This window comes from Pteropus medius, unplaced genomic scaffold (genome assembly GCF_902729225.1).
Source record: "Pteropus medius unplaced genomic scaffold, Ma_sr-lr_union100, whole genome shotgun sequence".
Taxonomy (NCBI): domain Eukaryota; kingdom Metazoa; phylum Chordata; class Mammalia; order Chiroptera; family Pteropodidae; genus Pteropus; species Pteropus medius.
Genome location: NW_024347791.1, coordinates 26,935,516 through 26,958,034, shown reverse-complemented (window position 1 = coordinate 26,958,034; position 22,519 = coordinate 26,935,516). Strand labels below are relative to the sequence as shown.

Sequence of the window (22,519 nt, the reverse complement as noted above, 5' to 3'; positions counted from 1 at the left end):
AAGACAGACATAGACTAACAAACCAGAACAGGACTGAGAAAACTGTCGTCACAGTCTCAGTCGACCGCCGACTTACTTGTCGCGTCCGACGTCCGCACGGTCCCTGGGCCCCCTACCAGAAACTGCCTCAGCACTCCCAGGATCGTGCTCCGCAAAGCGAGAAACCACAGGCGGCGGGCTAGGGCAAGTGCCCTAGAGGCCTCCCCAACCGCAAATGGTCCAACGTTCCGGTGCACTGATCAATTTTCCCACAACGAGAAGATCTCGCTGGGGCCTCCAAATGTTGTGTCCAGAATAACCAGACCCAACTTGAGTGCTCTTAACCAGGAGACAGTTTATTAGCCGGCGGCTGTCCTTGCAAAGGAGCAGCCTCGAAATGCCAAGATACAAGGTTTTTAAGCCCCAAATCCCATTCCTCATTCTGTCTTAAAGGTCCATCTTTCTCTTATTCACTACCTGTCAACCCACTGGTCAGGTGTGCAAGCGGGAAGTACAGAAGCAGAAAGCTTGTGTTAGAATGTTATGTTCCTATGGGTGATTGCCTATGTTCCCATGGACAATAGCCAGTGTTCCCATGGGCCATGGCCAAACAGTAATTTTCAGCTTATATACAATTGATTATTTTTCATGCCACACAAGCAAGCAGGGTTACACAGGCTAAAATTGGCAGTTAGCGTATGAGCTCATTGTTACAAGTTTCATGATTAACAGAATGTGGTTAGGGGTTCCAGAAACTAGGCCTAAGTTATAGACTTCTTTTGTCCAGTTTCAGGTTTTAATTATTCTTTAACCCTTTCACATTTCAGCGGGCTATTACAAAACGATGTTCCAACCTCTAGGCCATCAGATAGGAGGAATCTTCTCCTACCTGAAGGAGGGTCAGCCTTTTGGTTTTATTCAAGCCTTCAACTGATTCGATGAGGCCCACTCACAATATAAGAAATCTGCTTTCCTTAGTCTACCAATTTCCTCCAAAAAACACTCTCACAGAAACACTTAGTATAATGTTTGGCCAAATATCTGGGCATCTCATGGTGTAATCAAGTTGACACATAAAATTAACCATCACAGACACTGAACTTACCACAAATTTCTTTCCCAGAATCACATTTTTTTGATCTTCTGCAACCATTTTCTCTGTATATTGTTTTATATGTCAGGAGAAAATTAAATTTTGCTTTATGTACATATGTTTAAATTTCAAAAAGCCATCACCTCATTTTGCTCAGAATTAATTTGGTTCACATCTGTTACCATAATTATTAGTATTTTTCCTTCACTTCAGAAAATGTTCTGCTTTGAAAACAAAATATGATTATCTGACTAATAACCGTGTTAATGATAATAGAAAAAAATGAATGAAGAGTATTTAAATCCTCGAACTATTCTACTAGTTAAAAAAAAAAAAAACATGTGATGGATATGTGTCACATTATTTCAAATTAGTTTTTCTTCCTGGGTAATTTTGCACTGCAATTATTTATCATGATGTCTACGGAATGCCTATTTGTAACCTGGATATTGCTGATTATCTTAATATATTTTCTTGTTTAAAGGATTGAGTAGAATGCATTTGAAAACTAGAATTTTTTTTTTAAGTATGATAGATCTTCCACAGGTTCATACTTTATTGTTCTATATGTAAGAAATCTGAATAATATTTTCCTGAAATAAGAACTAAGATAAAAATTACACAGTTGATTTATACTTATTTGATTGACTTCAAAATCAGAGAGTGAGTATAACCCTAGGGTAGTTCAGTTATTCCATCACCAGTAAGGAAAGGATGAGAATAATTGTGGCTATCAGGAGAGCGCAGAGCCTGTTTTGTTCATTGTGGAGATAGGAAAAGACAATTGCATGTTGACTGTGGGACACACAATGCCAGGACTAGTAAAGTCTCATAAAGAAATGAGAGTGTTTATACTGCCTCCTTTCCATAGCTTAATTTCCATTTCTTCTATGAAATATGTATCTTTGTGTTTCTTAAAGAATATTACATGGCATAAAGTCATAAATATAAATGTCTTAAAGTATTCTTGAATCTTTTTCCACTAGAGATGATTTTATTGCTAAATGGAAATAATTTTATAACAATTATATTGTAGTTGTAGCATATATAATAAAATATTAACTTTTAGTAATATTATAAGTAATTATTTTAAACAATTTACTAACTCTAGAGCAAGTAACATGCTAAGTGCTGCATTACTGCATTTTCAAAAAGATTCTGCATAATGCTAGTGAGACAGTAGTTGATCTCTAGTTCTTTGTGCATTCCCTATTATGAGTTTCTGGTATTCCTGCAACAATGAAAGTGTTGTTATTCAAATGCACATAAATGCATTCAGTCCATAATAATAGTATTCATAGCTATCTATAAATAGTTGAAGAAACAATTGTATGAAATGCTTGATATTCATCTGAACCACTTTTTGCAATTTCACTTTTAAATTCAGATTTCAGAAATAACACAACAGTGGTGCTCATAAAATATTCAGATATTTTTGTTAGCTTTTCATGGACAGGATGGTAGCTTCTTAAAATTACATACTCTGTTTCATCAAATCTAAGAAATCCCTTATAAATAGACACAATTATAAGAAATAGCATGAAACAACATAATGTATGATTACTAAATATGTCGTTTTATATGTGTTTAATGACCTTTTTATTTTTTTCTAGATACACCATCAGTTAAGATTATACCATCCACTCCTTTTCCACAAGAAGGACAGCCTTTAATTTTGACTTGTGAATCCAAAGGAAAACCACTGTAAGTGATTTAATGAGCAATGAAATTTTTCACTTTTTCTTCCATTCTACTTTGATTGCAAGCTTTAACTGCAGAAATCCACTGTTTTTGTTGTTGTTGTTGTTGTTGTTGTTTGTTGTTGTTTTTGTCTTTCTTTGGTGGGCAAAGTGAACTCTAGAACAGAAAATCTCTGAACCATGTCTTCATTAAATGTCTGTGGAAGATTGTTCTTTTACTTTGTCATCTAGTGAAGTTTCTGGGAAGGTTTCCAGCTGTGATTTTTTTTTCTCCCCAGTAACATATTTCAACCTGAAAGGAGTATAGGCTTAATCAGTCACTGTTTACATCATCAGATTGATAGAAGTTACACATTGCTGAACTTGGTTCTCTCATGAAAAACTTTGAAAATATTAAAGCATCCTCAAAATATGCCCAAGTTTTAAAGTTATAAAGAAAATTATTTTCATAATAAGGAAAATCAACTCTGTATTTCTTATATAGCAGCTCCCATGAAACATGATTTGTGAATGTCATAGGCTTGGAGGTAATATGAATGAAAGCTCAATGTTTTCAATTGCATAGTTATGCATTATGAAATTTACGAGTTCTAACATCACTTCAACTCTAAAATTATGCTTTTTAATATTTTGCGTTAACACACAGCTAACTCTAGTTTTTATACAAAAATCAAATCGGTATAGATTATCCAAATATGGATTATTCAAAGACTATTTGAAAGCCATTTGATCATTCTAAGATAGTAATACTCTAAATTTAGCTTAATAATTTATTTGATTTTTAAAAGCCTCCATATTGATTTGCATTTATGTTTAAAATTTAATAAGAGGGACTTAATTATTCTCTGTATATAATTATATGGGATATAGCGTCTATACAAATCAAGTTAAATTATTAAAAATTTTTAAAATAATATTTGTTATTTAGTGTAGATTTCATATTATTTCATGAGGAATTTTTCTAAAAGAATTTTAAGACAAAAGTTTGAAACTTTAGTTTCCTCAGTTGTATCGCATTATATTTTTTAAGACACAAAGCAAGTTTACTATCACAGTTTGATATTTTAAAACTGCTTTCTTCCAATAATTATTTTCTAGAGATATAAAAATACAGATTTAAAGAGCATATTTTGAATTAGTGCATTATTTTCTTCTATATTTTAAGAAACATTTAGATAATTTTAAACTTTGAAAGGAAAACATTTTTTAGTAGTATTTCTGTATATATCCTTCATAATTTATTTTAATAATTCTTACCTTCTGATAAGATTAAATTGCCAGAGAAAACATTTTCCAACTGCAGTTTGCTATCTGAATTTGACAGTACATTTTAGTTTTAAAGTTTCAGCAAGAGCTTTTGACTACAATTGCAGTACTTTAACTAGGGAATGACGTATGATAGACTCTAGTAAGCTTTAGACATACTTAAATCCTACTTTCTTTACTTCTGATTCTCTGTCCCTAACACCAGAACCTGTTTCTAACTTTCCCTTCCATCGCTACTCCTGTTCCTTTCACTTATTTTCCAATTCTGTCTGTCTTTCTCTTTTTTTTTTGCTTCTGTTTTTATTTTTCTTTTTGTTTTTTCTTATAACCTCAGGGGTCAACATATGGGGATATGGAGGAACATGATCAGAATCAGGGCATAGCAAATTTTGCTTTCATTTTCTCTCCTTAGAGCTGCCCCAAAGTACATATGCGTACATTTGGGCAACTTAAATAACTAAATAAGGTGATAATGGGAAATATAATATATAGAACACTTGAAAATATATATGTAGACATCCCTACTCAAATAGCAACTGATTATCTGTCAATGATCTACTCTTTGATTTCGTATCCACTCCAAACAATAGAAACAGCATTTTATTTTTGTGAGAAATTAGATTGTGATGTCTAAGTAATTAGATATTTAAGTAGTCCATTTCCGTAAGCTGAGATATGGTTGAATAGATGTGCCTAATTATCGGTCTCTGTTCCAGCTATCTGGAAATAAACTTGGACTTAGATATGTAATGATCTGCACTATAAATGACCAAAAAGTATAATAATCTCTTATTAATTAATTAACTAATTTGAAAATACGAAAGTTCTGGAAGTTTAACTATAGAAAGTATCTCCTTTCTCAGAAGGATCCTGATTAATATCATTTTGCAAATAGGTAAAGGAAACACGAAAAGTATTCTTATTTTGCAGAAGAGAAAACTAAAGCTCAGCAATGTAAACCAAATTTTTCTTAATCACTCATATTGAAAGTGGATGAATTAGGATTTAAACTCAGTTTAATCATTGCTCAAAGTTTACATTCTTTCAGCTATTTTCTGTTACTTCAATTGCTGAGTCTAAATTCCCACTTATGTTAGCCCAAGTCAATCCTGATAAACTCAGATGGGTCCTATAATAATGTTCAGCACTGAAATTGAACTCATGGATGCTTGAAGGTGAAGAAGTAGCTAATCTCAAGACATATTTTACTCTTGCAATCCTCTTTTATCAAACTTTTTTCTATAATTAGCCCCTTTCTCAAAACTTGCCAAATTCTTACCAAACTGACCATATCTAGTTTGAGTTTATAAAAAAAAAAATTCTTAAGTACAGTATCTTCCGACAATTAACTCAGAAGTTCCATGAGGGCTAAAATGGTCATTAAATTCTGTCTTTATTCTTGTTTATCCAATGTTGTAACCTATATGCTATGGTCCACAAGTAAATGTGTATTAACTTACTTTATTGTATTGTATCCTCATTCCCAACTAGCTTTTTACCATTTTCATTCCTTGTAGACTGCCAGGTCATTAACATTAAAAGTATAATCAATTTTGATTCCGTATTGCCTTTAGACCACTGGTTTTCCTATGTTCTTCCTAATAATCTTCTTTTTTGCATTTTCAAAGTAACTACTATTTCCAATAAATGTAGACATTAACCTCTTTAAAGATAGTCTAATTTCTAACCTCTCCTTATATTATATCTTTAACAGTGCCAGATAAGGAAAATAAGATAAAAAACAAGGAAAGACTAAAAGAAAAATCAATGAATTTTCCCAGAAGAAAAACTTACTGATCATAAAGAAAACAGTCTCACTAGAGCAGAGAGAACAGAAGGCATATTGTAATGAATTAATCAGGCAATTAGAAGGCGGTGGGGTAGCAAAGATAATGAAAAAAGACCATGCATATCAGAAAATGGATCAGAAAAAAGAGATGAGGAATGAAAAAAGGAATTTAGGTCAAACAGAAGTTTTAAAATATAATAATAATAATAATAATAATAATAGAACTATTTATATGTTAAGATAAGATCAAAAAGCCTATAAAGAGTGGGAGTAAACATGAAGAATGTGATATCACATAAACCCAGTGGGAAGGTTCGAGTTTCCTATTTTACTGCCCAATAGGTTCGAGTTTCCTAATTTACTCCATTACTTTGGAGCTATTACACCTGATTCCCCATTTTCGTATTTTGGAACCACTGAAAAGCAACACTGTGGCTTAGCTTCTGGTTGGCTCAAAACACTTAATTTCTATTACCTTTCTATTTACCTGATCCACTTTTAATGAACAGATAGGAAGCAGAAATGGATAATGGATATATGATTCCTTTGTATCTTGTAGCTGACTTAAATAATATCTTTAATCCTTGACTAGGTCTTTATTGTTTCTTTAAAAATGTTTGCACAATTTATAATTTCCACAAGAATGAGTTACTCATGGTTATTAAGCGTATTGGTAATAAACAAAATAACATCATTATTTTATAAATCACAAATGATAGTGTGGCTCAACTTGTGCTGAGACTCATGTCTCTAACCTGCCATCCTGTATGCTAATGCTGTTTTCTTTGTTCTAAATGTGAAGGCCCCAGCGACTGTTTATGAACAATCATGCCTTATTTGCCTGCTTTGGACTGAAGCCTTTTGCTGTTTTCCTGTGGAACAGCTGCATAACTTGGGCCAGGACCAAATTGTTCCACTCGACATTACTATAAAGGCATTCTATTCTTTCCTTAAAAGAGAGATTACTGTACATGTCTTGTCTATTGTTTTAATTTTAGTTTAAAGTGAGGATCAAGCTAATGCCAACCACTTTTCTTTAAAGTCCCCAGAGTTTTTGCAACCTTCTTCTTTCTTTGGCTGAATTCCCAGACAGCTTTCAGGCAGCAGCATTCTCCATTTATAGAAGAAGAGAGAGATTAGGGAGGTGGGGTGGGGGGAGGAGGCTGTTATATTATATTAAAATCATGCCCTTAAAAGGTGTGGGGTTGCCCCCCCACATGCTATAACTAAAAGAATCATTATTTATTTTGATAAATCAAATGTTTAATACTTTTTAAATATACTTCAGCAAAAACAGTGGGGGCATTTTCAGTTAAATGTTCATTTGGCATTTATTCTAGGAAAGAAAATAATTGTAGGTATTAATACATTTTTCTGTGTATACAGAATGATATTTATGTTGTACTTACTATTTTATTTTCTGATAATGACAATTTTCCTCATGTTCTTGGCATTAATTTAGTATACATAATTGTATAGATCTCTATTCTGTACAAGAAAGATTTTAATCTTTAAGAAGATAGATCACATATCATATAACAACTAGTGAAGTATTTTAGAGCAGCAGTTGCACATCCATTTTTGGAATTATCAAGAATTTAAGAAGAAATCTAAGAACATACTAATGGATTTTCCTACTAGCACAATAGAGATTAATAAATGAGATTCAAAGAAAGGCAAAACAGTTTTATATCAAGTCAGTTTTCTCAACTTAATATGTACCCATTTGCAAATAACATGTTATTTACTAATTGTAATATTATCCAATCACAGGCAGAAGAAATGACCAAACAAACCAAGAATTTAAGAAGGCGAGTTATCATCCAGAGTAAAATAATTTAGGTCAAAACATGACCAAGTATGAACTTAAAAAATATATCGTTCTACAATAATAGCAATGCATATGATTTGACCTAATGCGTAACAGATGTTAATTGTACAATATTTGTTTTTTATCTGCCATCCTATGATAGAAAGCCATCTAATTAATTATCAGGTCTTTGTTTAATTTCATATCTAATGCCTAAGCTATCATGCTCTGGGGAACAAAAAGTTGTGCGATGTATTAGAAAGAAAAATATACAAAACTAGGTTTGAATTATAAATCTGTGTATATCTGTGGCCTGAGAGGTCTTGAACAAGTCACTTAACCATGCCATTTTTTTAAAATTGACATATCTTATTTTTTTACAGCAATTTTAGTTTCGGTGTGAAATTGAATGGGAAATACAGAGAATTCTCGTATATCACCGTCTCTACACATGCACATTCTTCTCCACTCTTCACATGCCACAAAGCAGGGTACAGTTATTACAGACAATGAACCCATGGACTTATCGTTATTTAGGGACTCATCATTATCACCTCAAACCCTATAGTTTACATTAGGTTTCATTCTTGTATATCGAGTATTTTTTATTCCTGAAAATTAAGAAAATGAAATCTAGTAAGCAAATTATTCTAAAGATTAATGGCAATGTATATGTTTTATATATATTATACACATATATTCTGTCTCCATGTAATTTCATAAAAAATAATAACCATGAAGATTATGATAAATTATTACTTTGTCAAAGAATTGCATACAGTGTATCTTACCAAGTTTTAAACTCTTAATTATATGCTTAATACACATGCTGATATTTGGACTACTATGACAACCCTGCAAACTGAGTTATTATCTCAAATTTCTTTCATGACTCTGAAATTCAAGGTTACAAGTAGAATAAATACATTCTAGCATGATGGTCAGTGTTTTTCAAAAACATGTTTGAACAGCAAAGGAATGCAGGCTAAAGTCATGGCAAAACTGATAGAGCAATATGGCTATTTTAGTTGAGGTTAAATAGTAGTAATGATCTGCTTAGAGGAAGAGCAAGAGCATGACCCCCATAAAATGTAATGTAGTTAGAAATGAGAAACTGGAACATCCCAAGCCACAGGATCAGTAATTTTATTGTGTTAGGTAGAAAGCTTTTCAGAACAATTGGAAAGGATTGAAAAGAGGTAGAGCATGAGTTTTGGTTCAACAAATGTGAAAAAGGCTACACTCTAGCCCTTTTCCTGTTTGCCACGAGAATATTCACAGGCGGCACTGCAGGCTGCAGTATTTACCCTGAGATAACTCGTGAATTACAGTCCTAACCTTACTCTCAAAGTTTGCCATGAAATATCTTGCTTTTATTATTATTTTCACATTCCTCTAATATGCTGATAGTCTTTGGAAACAAATTACATCATTCTATTTATATATACATTCAGCTTTTAGTAGTTCAATCATTGAAAATCTCATATCCTAGAAAATGGGGCATTCCTACGCATGATGTTAAATGAATGCTGACAGCGAGCTGCACTCTTTTTTTTTTTTTTTTTTTCCTAAACGAGAAAAGGGCTAGAGCAGTTCTGCTGGGCTGAAAGAAACTAAATGGTTAGCAAGTTTTGACAGAAAGCCAAAGCAGGAGATCTGGAAGGCCTTAAACAACCAGAACTGAGTGTCATGGCTCATGAGTGGTTGAGAATCCAGGGTCTATGATACAACCTTGTTTTGGCATAAATTTTCAAGTTCACTCATGCTTATGGTCTTATTTAAACCACGCAACTATCTTATTGTAAAAAGTTGACAAAGACTCATAATTATGTCCATTTCATGGAGGAAAAAAATTAGTCTTGTGGCGGTAATATGGCTTTGTCCAGTCACACAGTCGATAAATGGTAGAATCGGGATCACATTCATTTTTAAAATTTTAACAACACTGATGGTTATATATTTTTTTGTTTATCCAGTGTTTTCTGTTAACTAATCTTGCTGATTTTTCACAACAACCTGGGAAAGTTGGTAACAATGAGAGAGTTCTCATAAACTACTAGGAAAGTCTATTTTTCAATCAAAAAGATATAAAAAATGATGAGTTATATAAGCTCAAACCTGTGTTAGTATATCTAAATATTATCTAAACAGTTTCTAAGCATATCTAAATAATTTTTACTTAGATTTATGGTTAAGTGTATAATAATTATTGTTACATATATTTGTTTTTTAAAGCCGATTATATTATATTCTTAATTTTTTATATCTTTGAGAAGTTTAAGACTACAGATTCCAAATACGAAGCAATATCAATGCGTGAGTACAATCAGCAGCCTTAGAGACTAAATAGAATAAGCAGAACCTAAAAGTAAACACTCTTCAAAAGTACGTCTTTCTTGTTAAATATTATGCTTATTATGTCATCAAAATGTTGGCAGAATAAACATAATGAAGGTCTCCTTATCATATAGGTACTCTCACAGTGGCAGTCCCTAGATATGAAGATTACAGAATATTTAGAATGTGTTTCTTTCATTGTGTTCTGATATCTAGAGAGATACAAAATTGTCTCAATTAATTAATAAAAAGTTAAAGGCCATATGGTCAGTTTCTTCTAAAATGTTTTCAAAAGTATAATATTGGGAAATTAGCTCTAAGTTTATATAATTAATATAATTACATATTATATAATATAGAATATTATATTTATATAATTAATTATATAATAAATTTATATAATTATATATATATATATATATGGATGTATTCATGTGCTTTTCTTTTCCTATGGGTTTCTTTTCTGAGGCCCATATGGTCTTTTCTTCCATCTCATGGCTTCAAAATTTAATCAGACATTGACTCTCTGGAAACACACAAGTGGTTATCTTGGAAATGAGACTGAATAATTTGGTTTTGTTTTTGAAACAAGAAGCTGACTCTGGGTAATCTCACTGCTGTTATTTAGCTGGGCATCTGTGGTGTGTTGAGCACTCAATCATTTTCAATTAAATGTTTCTATGTTTTGTGAAAGTCCCGTAAATGTATGCAGGACCATGATTATAGATATATAGAGGAAATATACTTCTTGAACATCTCCAGGTAAGCAGTTTTCTTGCAACGAAAAAACAATTATTTTGAGAGATTTTGGAAATCTTTAGTGGAAAACTGTAACACAAAAATATCTCAATATATTTAAGATCCATTGTGAAATGATGCTTATATATACATTGATTAGATTTACAAGATGCACTTTTGGGCTCATGGGTTTAAAAATCTGTAGTTTTTATATTAATTATGCAATTATATCGGAGTACTTTACTCTTTAAAGATCTATAGGCATCGCATGTGTGTTTATATATATACAAAGTCATCAAAATGGTAATTGTTGGAAAATTGCAGAAACAAAAAAAATCACTCAACATTAAAAAATTGTGAAATACTATACTATATCTTTGATTAAAGAAATTGTAAACCCATTGCTTAAAAAGTGCCATTCAATAAGATTTCTTATTCTCTTTGCAATTTTTTTCCATAATATATGTCATAACGTTAGAGCTAACATCTCTTGTGGTCACCAGGCAAGTTATTGAGAGGTAGATTATATTATATTTGTGCTAAATATTTTATCACTTTTGTAAAATATATAAAAGAAACAAAATGTGGAAAATAAAATTAATTAAGAATCACTGTAGATATTTGGTATTATTTCAACTGATGTTGAAACAGAAAATTCTTATTGCTCATAGAGCCATTTACTCAATCTAAAGAAGGTTTTTTCCATTTCACATGTTTTTAAAATGTATGGTATACATTTATTCATTTGTTTAGATATAACCACAATAATATAGATGTTCCTAAAGTTCAAAGTTTGAAGAAAAATCTTAAATAGCAAACCATGCCCCAAGTTATAGAAAATATGAATATTTACAAATGTCTCCAATTAGAATAAGAAGAATTTGTTCAGTTGTTGATGACGGCTTTAAAGCCCAACTCTTGCCAATTTAGAGTACTAAAAATATTGGGATGCCTCAAGGAAAAGAGAATGAGGAGAGGCAGAAAGCATTTTAAAAAACAGAAGAGAAAAGCAGAAACTATTGAGACTTTTGACCAACAGACATCCCTGAAATGGTGAGCTGTGTTGGACTTAAGCACCAGCCCTCAAAATACAAATACAAGAATGAATATAATGAGGTGTTATAAAGAAGCCAGTTTAAAAATATAGCTTGGCAGTGTATGGACAAAAGATCTATAGGCCACAAGAACTTTCACTGTGCGTAACAAATGCAGTGTTTTTCAAAATGCTGAATGTGACTAAATGATGAAATATAAGATCAATTTTAAAAACTTTTTAAAAACTAAAAATAAAATAGAAAATAATAGAATAGAACATAAAAACATAGTGAAGAAAGGAAGAAAAAGAAAAGTAAAGAAAATGTCATAGTACAATGGAAAGAGCAAGCTTTTATTTCTTGTGTGTTTGTGTATTTGGGGTTGTAAAATATGTTTTTTTTACTGTAGACACATCTCAAAAGTTTGAAAAATTGTTGCATTAACACCAACTGTGGTGAAATCGGTTCTTGGGGACATTCAAAGAAAAAAAAATATGTTGTCTTAATCACTTCAGTTTCTTAAAGACCATCACTGAACAAAAATGTATGTTCAAACTTAAGATATCTTAGCTCCAAAAACATAGTTGAATGCTGCTGAGGATGTTCTATTTAATAATGTAGAGAAGTTTGATCTTTTGAAAAAAAATTCATCCAAATGATTAAAATATACTTTCAGATTCTTAAGTCTTAAATTTCAATTATTTTCAGCAATTATCTATATGGGATGTTTAATTCCCCAGCTACCAGATAAATGATGTGCACTTTACTTTTACTTTTCTGAGACCATTGGTTTTAATATTAGAAAAAAAAAAAAAAGTTATGGAGTAAAAGCTGTTTTATAATGGTGACACGGGATTTAACATAAGTATTAGATCTTATAAGGTTAATTAGCACTATTTATAGCAGTGGAAGTAATGGATTGCAAAGTAACTCTTATAAGGACAATAAGTTCCCATCATTCCGACATGCCCTTAAACTAAATGGTTTTCAGGCATCTGATTGATTATGATGGTTGTAGATTCATTTTATATGGAATCAAAATGTCATTATAATGTACACAGGTAGATAAAGTGTCAGGTTTTGAGAAACTCAGATTCATAAATTCTGGAATTAAAAAACATACAAGCGTTCTAAAGTCTAGCTTAGTCAAATGAGGTTTTCAAGAGCTACTAAGTTTTAAATAAGTTGAAAAAATATTTTCTTAAGAAGAATCATTTTAAAATATATCATTGAGATTTTTAGCTTAATGTACATACACAGAGGGGCTTATTATTGCTTGGAAGAGAAAATGGTTGTTTACTCAAGATTTCTTGATTTTTTTCTTAACCAGGAGTTAGTATTCTATGTTTACCAAAGAAAAGAAATGTTAAGTGTAGATAAGGCATGGGTAATTGTGTTGCTTTAGCACAACATCCTTGAGAGAGAGATTAGCTTACGCATTTATCACAATCTTTAATATTTTTCTTTCACTGCTAAAATCTGTCACTCCTTCAGGATCATAGCAATCTTATCTTTTCTAGGGATAATCTTTTATTCCTTTGCCATAAGTTGGCTGGAATTATACAGTTCATAGTATGACTTCTTTGTTTCTTAAAAGTGTCAAAATAATCATCAGTGAGCACTACTTATCAGTAAAAAGTGGTCCAGGATTTCACAGGCACTCTAAAAAATGTCATTATTTTCAAGTCTTCTATAGAGGCACTTACCTCTTGCATATAGGTTATTTTGTTTTAACGATAAACTTCTATTCTTGGAGGTAACGAATGTCTCCAAAAATCTTAATCAAGTTGTATATGCTCAGATTAATCAGGATAAAAGAAGTTCATTTCTTATTTGCTATTGCGTTTTTAAATTTCATGGTGAAGTTAGCATAAATGCTATCATCTCATCTAAATCTCACCTTTAATGTAATGAGACATCTCCTACTTGATGCTATACTAATGCAATAGTTGATTTCAGGAATATACATGAGTAGCTAAGCTCAGACTCAGAGTTTTAACTTGCAATTTAATGGAATAAGTAGGTTTGAATTTTCCACTTCAAACTGACTTCATTTATTACTGCATTAAACACTTTTGAGCCTATCGGAAAGAAGTACTGTTATTGATATCTGACTAGGGGCTTTCATTGTTGAATCTTTCAACAGGAATCACTGTGATTCTCAAACTATAAATAGAAAGAAAAAAAAGATTTGTTGCTTTTCATAAAAAATAATTGTGCAGGTATGGGAAATAGAATATTCATGCTATTTTAGAACAAAGCCTAACCCATATGAATTATGAGAATAAAGCAAGAGATTGAAGAACATATCTAGAAACCACTAAAAGCAGAAGAGAGTGAGACCAGTGTGGAAAAAGCTAAGAAACCATCTCTTTCTCTCACATACACACACAAATACACAAAGATATAATTATCTAATGAACCAATACAAATAACTGCAACAGGCTAGAAACACAATGGAAAGTTACATATTTAAAAAGAAAAGTCATAAGAATTTTCTTCAAGTAATTTCTTCAAGCATCTTTGTTTTTATTTTTACTTTTTATTTATTGTACCATTCCAGATCTAAATATTTAAAATTTAGGACAGTTAACTTAACAAATGATGATACTAGCTGTATCAAAATATAGATTTTTCAAAAATATGTATTTTAAATATGTTAAAGAGTTATGGAAGGCTGGAAATGTATAGATCTAATCATAAGTTAATAATGTTTATGACAATACATGAGGCATATTTCCACAGGTAAGAAAAACAAACAAAACAATATTTAAAAAACATGAAATACTCAAAGACACAATAATGAAATATCCTTTGGCTTTAAAATTTCCTTTCTGATTGCTCTTCATGTACATTCACGTATGATGATTTCAAGAATAGTATTTAAAACAAACAGTTTTTCCTCTCCTCATTTTTACTGGAATGAGTAATTAACTGAGAATTAACCAGATAAACATAATGGAAAAATATTTATTCCATTGTAAGACTGGTTAAAGAGAGGATTTGGAAGGAATTGAAGAATAAAGGTACATTTTGGGTCCTTTAGTTGGGATTGGAGGTTTTGATGATGTATAACAGAATAGAGAGCTGAAAAGTTAGGAGGTTGTGATTTGAAAAATTGAGATTTGTAAGGTACTGAAGTAAAGATGATGACAAAGTTTAGTGTGTGATTATGGCTGAGGTGAGACTAACAAAATAATATTGGACGTGAGAGGATCAGAGAACAGAGAGGTCAAAGTATTGGATAAATTATAAGGTAAATATTTAGTTCAGTGAATTTTTAGAGATTCTTTCTTGTTTCTATGATATTCTCTTCTGACTTCTCTTGGATCTTTTGGACTTCATTGCCTTTCTTTTTTCATCCATAAAATAAAAATAGTCTGAGATATTTGTAATCTGCTCTTTTTTGTTTTCTTTCTTGAGCTTAGACACTTGCTTGGCTCCAAATTCTCTCCGTAAAAATTGCAATCCTGTCCTCTTCCCTGATTCCTAATTTCTCATTTCCTTATTGCTAGATGAAGATGTATCTCTAAATTTTTTTTAGTGTTTGAATTCAACATGTCCCAAAATCAAATCATCAACTTTCCTTTCTTCTATATCTCAATTTGTTTTCATTCTGGTTTATGGTTTGTTTCTTTGTCTGATTGGTTGTTTTTGCATGATATTTTCTCCTAGGTAAGAGTAACATTGTTCCTGTAATACAGACTGAATGCCATAGCATTTCTCCTCTCTTTTCTTTAACAACATACAGTTTCTGGCTCCAAAATTCACATTTACATACTCAAGAGCTCTTCTAATTTCTATTGTGTCTTTCTCTTTAAAATTACTCCAACTTCAGGTAGGACCTTGTTTTCTATCCTCAGAACTCTATATATGGTCTCTTCATTAAATTTCCTCTTTCAGATATTTCACATCAATATTCTTAAATGAAACTCTGATCAAGAATATTCACTTCTTAAAAGCCATATGAAAGTATTTTCATTTTTCAAGAAAGTCTAGGTTCTTTACTCTGGCACTCAAGGCCCTTTATTGCCTATTTTAAATGTACAAGTTGTTCCCACCCGCCTCCCCTCTCACACCTCTACCCAAACCTTTCCCATTTCTTTCTTTTGTTTACGCTCCTCTTTATGACCAGAATGTTTTCTATCACATTTCATTCTCTCTTCCATATTAATGGAATCATCAGTCTTCTGGTCTAATACTAAAATAATATTTTGGCATATTCAGCTTTTGTCCTGTAGACTTTGTTTTAGATGAAGCTACTTATAAGCATATTTTGTCTTATTCCATTATATCAAGTTACATTTTGACTTTTGAATTTATTACCCTAATTCAATTATCATATCCCTACTTTTAATTTTACTCTTTTCCAATTTGTCATCTTAGCCCATTTCAATTTTACCTATTAAATGTAATCTCTTTTCCTGGTATTCACTATACTTAAATTTATCTATTCAACATTATAGCCTCTGGAGGGCAAACATACACCTAGGGTTCTGACTCCTCTTGAGTTGTCATCTACCATTTCTACTAATCAAAATCCTGTCATAATTAAAGATACTAGTCAAAAGTTATATATTTCATAAAGGCTGTTATAATGTCTCTAATTTGGGAATGATTAATCTTTATAATGTTTTATAACTCATTTATGCTACTTACTATGCCCTGTTAAGTGTTATGGTTAATAACATTTATCTTATATAAACTATTAAAATTTAGTATTACAGAGAACAGATAACTTATTTTATTTTCCTTATATCCCTCATAATCCCTGTTTTAAAACTTGTACAGATTTATTTTTTTGATAATTGTTTGATAACAATAAAATAAAATTATGAGTTTCCTAGTCAAGAATACGTAGACTTTAACTAACAACAACAGCAAAAAGTTCATCGATCTCCTATCTGTCTTAAGATATTAGTGTAAAAGTAGAACATTTTCTGGTAATTAAACCCATCGAGACTCACTGAAAACTACTCCGTTATAGATGTTTCTGAAGTTTTGTTTTCCCTTGAGCAAAATTGTATCTGTAAAGATGGACACGTAAATGTTCCATTGATTATGTCTTAAAATGAAACTAAATTGTGATAAGTAAAACATTTAAAGTTAAGTTGGCAAATAGTATAAGTTATATGATGCTTAAAAATTGTTCTCATAAAAAGTATGAAATCAATATCAGAAATGAAAGAAGAACAATTTTCATTTCAATTAAGTTGCACAATAATAAAATCTGAAGGAAAAAAATCATACTTTGTACTCTCCAATAGCTTAGATTTTTACAATAATTAAGACTGACTTCGTATATATATAGAATGTTTACAAACTATGTTCTGAACTACCTTTGATTCTCCTTAACAAAACAAACCTTTGTGTATCTTTGAATTTGAAATGGTCAATGTATAAATAGCTCCACAAGTAATCTCTTTCTATTTCTTTCTGTTCAGCAAACACATCCTTGGCTTCAAATAGAGACTTATTACAAATTTATATTTTGATTTGGTTTCATAGTTTTAAGAAAGGCTACTTATTGAACTTCCTTTGTATTTATATTGTAAATTTAGAACTAGAATCCAGCTTCTCGTTCTTTTTCCTCTTTCTTTTGTTTGTTTGTTTGTTTGTTTGTTTGTTTGTTTGTGATTGTTGTCTTTTCTCACTTGGCTGGCAATATTTGAGCTGTGAGTTATGGCTGCACTCTGAATCTACCCAATGAAGAACTGCCCAGGCTAGAGTTCTCTCAGAATTTCTGTTCTCAGAAGCCCCAAAACTTAAAAATTTTCTACTTGAACCCAATTTCAAAAACATTTATCAATTAATTTGCATTTAATTTTTTCTCTCTCTATTTCTCTAAAAATGCGATAGCATAAATACTCAGAGTTTTATGCATAGGCTCTTCAGTATAATTTTTTGATTTAAAAGTTTTTGCTTAAAGCAGAAGAAAGGATCCAAGATGTTTACATAACTCCTGCCAGCTTTTTTTCATTTTAGAGTGAAAATATTACAGTAAATAAAAGAAAAATTAGGCCTAAGAAAAAAAACCCTGGTATTAAAATTTCAATCACATCTACTGCCACCTGTGGAATTTCTAAACTGAAATAAAGGCAGTAGTCATTTTCATGTATCATATAAGTACAAATACATAAGGCATGAGTTAGTAACATAAGTTCTTGCTTTGTCTTATATTAAAAAAAGATGTAAGATATGTATATTGGCAAACTTCTTTCTATTTTGAACCAGAAGGTGTTTACTTGAATGCTATTATAGTGACTTATTTTTTTCTTTCATCTGGAAAAAATAGATTTAATTTTCCTAAGATTAATTTCAGTAATAAATCTCAACATGTACTGTGCTTATGAAGAAATTTAAAGGGGTACAGCCATTTGGGACAAGGATGATACTGAAGAGTGTATCCATCCCACACTTTGGAAAACCTTTTACTCCTGTCCATTTCTGCGAGGACACTAGAATTCTTTTCCTAGGAGACCTGTGTTATAAAACTAAGTTTTCCATAACTGAACTGCTTATTCTTTATTCCTCTCAAACATAAGCCTAAAGAGAGAATGAAAGCTATGAAGGCGAAGCAAGATTCCATTCTCATTAATCCCTAAGGAGTGAATGATCCCATATACAGTTGGGAGAATTAGAGAGACTACTTCTGTGATATAATTTTACAGAATAAATACCCCAAAGACTAACTAAAGAGTTCCAGTAGAAATTATGAATTAGGGTTGTATCTGGCTCAAGTTATTGAATACACAAACTCTACGAAAGTTGTGGCAATTCTTTCCAATATTAATTTATAAATAAGGAGTTATTAAAGATATTGGAGAATCTCATTAGATATGTACAAAGAAAAATATTGAGTAAAATATTTGTTAAGGTAAAAACAGTTTCACCAAGGCCTTAGAATATGAGAAGACAAATGCATGAGCATATTTGGTTTCTTTTTTCACTTATATTTTCTTCTGGTTTTCTATTCTAGGAAGAAACTGCTGCAAAATGTCTTTATATTCATGAGAAAATAAAACATCTTTTTAGCCCTATATATTTGGTAGACAGCAACATAAATAAAAGTTCACCTCATATGGGATGTTTTAAACTTCTAATTATTTGGGCTTTTAAGGAGGACACGATTTCTAATAACTTTGTAAGAAGGACACGATTTCTAATATTTCATAAATCATGGTTTTATTGTACCAGATTTGCATCTTCAAATGAAGTGCATAATATGAGATTTTCCAGGCTATCAGTTTTAAGATAAGAATTAGTAAATTCAAAAAGCAGTTAGCAGTTTTGGGGTATATGAAGCAAGTTGAGAAGTATTAATGGTGTGGCTTTTATTAAAGATACTTTTATTGGGACAACATTGGTTCATACAATTATATAATTTTCAGGTGTATATTATAATTTAACCTCTGTATGTTCTATGTGTGTTTACCACTCAAAGTTTAGTTTCCTTTAGCTACCATATATTTGATCCTCTTTACCCACTTCACCCTCCCCCTACCCACTATATTTGACTCCCTTTACCCTGTCTACCTCCCCTCTCCTTTCCCGTTCTTTACAAGTATTTGATTTAAAAAGAAGTCAATTCAATGAATTTGTTTTTTTCTTCGATTTCACATGAGATCATACAATATTTGTATTTTTCTTTCTGACTTATTTTACTTAAGATAATGCCCTTAAGTTTTGTTCATGTTGTTTCAAAAGGAAAGATTTTCTTATATTTTATAAATGAGTAATAATCCATTATATTTGAATATATTCTCTTTATCCATTTATTTGTTGATAGACACCTTGGTTGTTTCTATGTCTTGACTAAGTAAATAATGCTGCAATGAAAACGGGAGTGCAGACAGGTGTTTGAGGTAGTGATTTCATTTCCTTTGGATAAATACCCAGAAGTAGAATTGCTAAATTAAGTGGTATTTTTATTTTTAATTTTTTGAGGAATCTCCATACCGTTTTCCACAGTGGCTTCATGTCTACCAACAGTGCGCAAGGGTTCCTTTTTCTTCAAATCTTCCCCAACACTTGTTCTTTTTCTTCTTGGGTTTTTAACAATAGTTATCTTAACAGGTGTTAGGTGATATCTCATTTTTTTTTTCTAATTGGCATTTCCCTGATGATTAGTAATGACAAATGACTTATTGGCCATTTGTATGCCTTCTTCAGAAAAATGTCAATTCAGTTCCCCTGCCCATTTTTATTTTATTTTATTTTATTGCTCTTAAGATGTTTGAGTTTCTATATATTTTTAATATTTACCCAATTTCAGATATATGATTTGTAAATATTTTCTCCCATTCTGTAGATTGTCCTTTCACTTAGTTAATGTTTCCTTTGCTATGCAGAAGCCTTTTAGTTTGATGTAGACCCATGTGTGGTTTGGACCCACACGACACGCAGTAGAAGGCAATGGTTAACCACTGCCATATATTCCTTTCTTACTAAACAAGAGCCAGAAGAACCTCTAGCATCTGATGTGCACAAAGGTGAAAGGAAAGTACTATGTTGCACAACAAATACAATTAGAACATGGAATGTAAGAAGCATGAACCAAGGTAAACTGAAAATGGTAAAGCAAGAAATAGAACGTTTAAACATTGCAGGGCTTAACGTTAGCAAACTAAAATGGACTGCAATGAAACATTTCCAGTCAGGCAACTATAAAGTGTTCTACTCTGAAAATTACAAACTCAAAAGAAAAGGAGTGGCTTTAATACTGCAGAAAGATGTAACACAAGCAGTTAGGGGCTATAATGCAAGGTCTGACTAAATGATATCAATCAGACTTCAAGAAAACCTATTACTATAGTCATTATTCCAATCTATGCTCCAATTACAGAGACTGAAGAAGATGAAATTGAAAGTTTTTACACAAGTATCCAAGAAGATGTTTATTACATACCCAAACAAGACATGTTGATAATTATAGGTGACTGGAATGCAAAAGTAGGAAATAAAGCAGAATCAATTGTTGCCAGAAAATTTGGACTAGGGGTCAGAAATGTTTCAGGAAATTGGCTCTTGGATTTCTGGGAAGTCAACAACTTGCCTATCGAAAACATATGCCTCAAACAACTATAAAGATGATTATATTAATGGACATAGTTAGATGATCGATATAAAAATCGAATAGACTATGTAACTGGAAGCAGGAGATGGAGAAGCCAGAACAAGACCAGGAGCAGGTTGTGGTTCTGATGACAAACCGTTGATATCGAACATTGGAGTAAAGCTGAAGACGAGCACTAAAAGAATTGTAGTGCCAGAATATAATGTATATAACATTCCTGATGGATTTAAAGTCCACATAAAAAAACAAATTTTCACTGTTAATTAACTGAGAACAAGAACTGTGGACTGAAACTAGAAATATTTTTAACAAAGAATGAAAAAAGCTGATGTCAGGAGTAAAAACAAAACAAAACAAAATCTAGATAGATGACAGAAGTTAAAAACAGGCAAGAGGCAAAAAAGTAAAAGATGACAAAATCAGGGGTAGAATCTTAAACAATTTTTCAATGACTATTGTGGAGAGATAAAGAGAACTATTACAATACTCAGTGTAAGAAGATAGAAGAGAAGAACAACAACAACAAAAAAGAAAACAACAGATCTCTACAAGAAGATTCAAGAAATAAAAGGAAAATTCACATCTAAACTAGGAATACTGAACAACCAACAGGAAAATATATTATTTAACCAGAAGAAAAAAAAAAAAAAGGAAGATGCATACAGTATACAAAAAATCTATGCAGAAGAGATAAAAGAATGACTTACTTTTGAAGAAGATTCCTACAAGAAAAAACCTGTAATTCTAGAAACAAGTGAAAGCTGCCTTGAAAGTATTGGAAACAAATAAGTCATCAAGGAAATATGAGATACTGATAGAATTGTTTCAAGCCACAGAAACTGAATTTGTTAATATCCTAATTAACACATATATGTCAACAAACATGAAAAACAAACAAATAATGGCCTACAGGCTGAAAATGTTCAATATACATCCCAATTTTCAAGAAAGGAGATGTCAAAGAGTATAGTGATTATAGAGTCATTGCTCTAATTTTCTGTACAGGTAAAGCAATGCTCAAGATGATGCAACAAAAACTTCTACCTTACATGGAGCGAGAAATGCTAGATGTTCAAGCTGGTTTCAGAAAAAGAAGAGGCATTTGAGAACTAATTGCAAACATTTGTTGGATATTGAAGTGCTCCAAATAATTTCATAAGAAGGTAAGTTTATGTTTTATAGACTACAGTAAAGCTTTTCACTGTGTGGATCATGGAAAGCTATGGATTGCTCTGAAAGAAATCGGTGTGCATCAACACTTGATCATCCTGATTTATAAACTATTGTGGACAGGAAGCCACTGTCAGGACAGAATATGGAGAGACAGAATGATTTTCTATAGGCAAATGTGTAAGACAAGGGTGCATTTTATCTCCCTTTCTGTTTAATCTGTTTGCAGAACATATACCAAAGCAAACAAACAAACAAAAAAAGCCAAACCACACAAACAAACAAACAAAAACTAGACTAGACTCACAGATAGGAGGAGTGAAAATTGGTAGAAGAAATATCAAAAATTTAAGATATGCAGCTGACACCATTTTACTGGCAGAAAGTAGCAGTGATTTGAAATGACTTCTACTGGAAATGAAATAAGAAAGTGCCAAAGCAGCAATGTATTTGAACATCAATAAGACAAAAATCATGACTACAGAATATATAACTTTAATATAGACAGTAAGGATTTAAAATGTCAA

General features: G+C 31.5%; 1 protein-coding gene across 2 annotated transcripts in view; it reads left to right on the top strand.

Moving 5' to 3' along the window:
• Nucleotides 1-22,519, top strand: part of CADM2 (cell adhesion molecule 2) — a 982,117-nt gene that overhangs the window by 872,811 nt on the left and 86,787 nt on the right. For both annotated transcript variants that reach the window (XM_039878270.1, XM_039878269.1), the window contains exon 6: nt 2,686-2,776. In XM_039878270.1, the coding sequence (XP_039734204.1) occupies nt 2,686-2,776 (91 nt within the window). The remainder of the gene's footprint in view (nt 1-2,685; nt 2,777-22,519) is intronic.